Here is a 2188-nt window from a genome sequence, read left to right on the forward strand (position 1 = left end):
GATCATACACTAAACAATTCTCGGAATACATTACATATATTAGTACATGTGATCCCAGGATATAAAATAGATATCAATAGATATCAATGGATCAAATGAGTGTATGACAGAAAGGAATTTGCCTTAAGCGTAGAAACACTATTTCAGGAAAACCCCTTTTTTCGTGTCCTGTCTCGGCGATATTTCATCAATAAACCGTCAGTCATTCCTAGATACATCGGCCTTAAATCTCCCACACAAGCAATCAGTCACTGATATTGGCCGAGTGATATCTTTTGATTATAAATTCTTCCGTTCCTTTTTCTGTTTTCCTTCTTCCTGACATTGCCTCAAAGTCGATCGACATGCTAAAAATAGAAAGAGAAATGTCAACACCAGATCACGTGTTTGTTAATTATTTGTCGATATTCATGACGATCACAAGGGGATAACTACACCGGAAAGACGGGTGGACTCATTCTTCTGTAACTTTATATTTCTTATGGTAATTTTTTGTTTTTGTTATTGTTTCTTCTTTTTTGGATTTAAATTGTTTGTACGTTCTTATATTTCTTGCATCTACAAGATCAAGTGAGCTTAAACCGTCAACCGTTCTCTCTGCAACTTTTATGCTAACGGAATCCAATTTCCTTGAAATTATGTCATCATTGAAATAATGGATAACAGAACCGAAACATTTAACCCGTAACAGTCTATGTACAAATAAGATTTTAGAGGAATTAAGTGGTAGTGAGTGTAACACGCCCCTTAAACATAAAGCCGTTAAAATCTTCATAGAAACTTCATTACGAGTGACTTACTTTCGTCCGTTCAATCGTATGGTAGGCTGCTTAGCTCGTAGGTAGGTATGGTAGAGGGATTCTAATTCTTGGTGATCCCTTACTGAAAGCTCCACAGTCCTTCTATCAGTCCTTGTAAATACCTGCCAGCAGTGGGCAACGCTGGGTGCGCTTCGAGTCATTTGTAACACGTCATTTCCTATTAGTGGTGAATTTCTTTCACGCGGATCGTTACGTTCCTCATCTATATGCAATCCGAAATCTAGCGCCTGGTGCCTAGATTCACAAAGAGGCTCAGAAGTCCAAGCTGTCAAGCAATGGATTTTCTCACCAGAAGTTCGTAACCGATCCAGAGCATAGCTTTCGTTCTCAAACGGTACACGCATTTCTTCTTGATTTGCTAATGCGTCAAATTCTTGTCCTTCGTTTGACGAGTCAGACGTGTCCTCAAATCTATTACTTTGATCAGAGCTTCCCCATTTCTTATAGAGTTGGTCGTAAATGGAGAACGATTTTGCTTCTTGCCTTTCGTATTCATTTGATGAAGCACTCTCTGAACATTGTTCATCTGACGTATATAAGTAGTCTTCGTCACTTGAAGAAGGGTACTCAGCGACCATCAATCTCTGAAGGTCTTCTATGGTCGTTCCATTGAGTCCATATCTACGTAAGATACGTCGAGGTTGGTCCTCGGAAACATCATGAGAGAAGCAACATTTTTCTTCACCAAATCTGCAATTACCTCGAATAAAATATTTGCATAAATGTAGAAATGAACATTTTCGAGACCTCTGACATCCAATGTTCGAATTATAGAAGGAACAGATGCCAGGAAGAGTAAGACCTTTTCGGTTGTTTAAGCTGCTTAGTAATTCGCGAATCTGTTGGTTGGACAATTTCTCCATCTTATGAAATTTCAGCACGGAGTTATTATGATTACTCCTCAAATTGTGACCGAAAATGCAATTTCTTCCTCTGGAACAGCGATTCATCATTTGAAATTTACAAATATGCAAACATTTACAGTTTGTTTCACATTTGCCATCTGAACTTCCATGGACCTTACAAATCTCCAAGTTGAAAGATAAAGTCAATACACTGGCGTTGTCAGGGCTACCTGTCAAAAGGTGACTGTAGTTTTGTATAAATCCGTTAACTGTATTGTCAGTAGAGAGTTTGAGCATGTCAGCATAAAGACGTCTATGTGATTTTCGTAGAACATTTACTTGAACAGAGCCGCCATGGTTGACGAGAATACAAACTAGATCACTCACTAACTCATCTGATCCATACGGAGAAGACTGAGGATTACAAGTTCTACTGCTGTGCCTTATAATGTCCTCTTTCGTCTTGCTGTCTTTCATTCTTGATGGACTAGTTAGTGGTTGTGCTTTGTTGGTCGCTAAAGG

The 2188-nt window shown here is 38.8% G+C and overlaps 1 protein-coding gene across 1 annotated transcript; it reads right to left on the reverse strand.

Annotated features, from left to right (window-relative positions):
- Positions 1 to 213: 213 nt before the first annotated feature.
- LOC132553813 (zinc finger CCCH-type antiviral protein 1-like) lies at positions 214 to 1963 on the reverse strand. The gene is made up of 2 exons (XM_060218093.1): positions 801 to 1963; positions 214 to 347 (listed from the first exon to the last, which is right to left on the reverse strand). Exons 1-2 carry the CDS (start codon positions 1961 to 1963, stop codon positions 245 to 247), a joined length of 1266 nt encoding a protein of 421 aa, XP_060074076.1. The 3' UTR covers positions 214 to 244.
- Between the last annotated feature and the right edge of the window lie 225 nt (positions 1964 to 2188).

This window comes from Ylistrum balloti, unplaced genomic scaffold (genome assembly GCF_031769215.1).
Source record: "Ylistrum balloti isolate Yb309-2 unplaced genomic scaffold, AGI_CSIRO_Ybal_v1 Utg370358, whole genome shotgun sequence".
Classification (NCBI taxonomy): domain Eukaryota; kingdom Metazoa; phylum Mollusca; class Bivalvia; order Pectinida; family Pectinidae; genus Ylistrum; species Ylistrum balloti.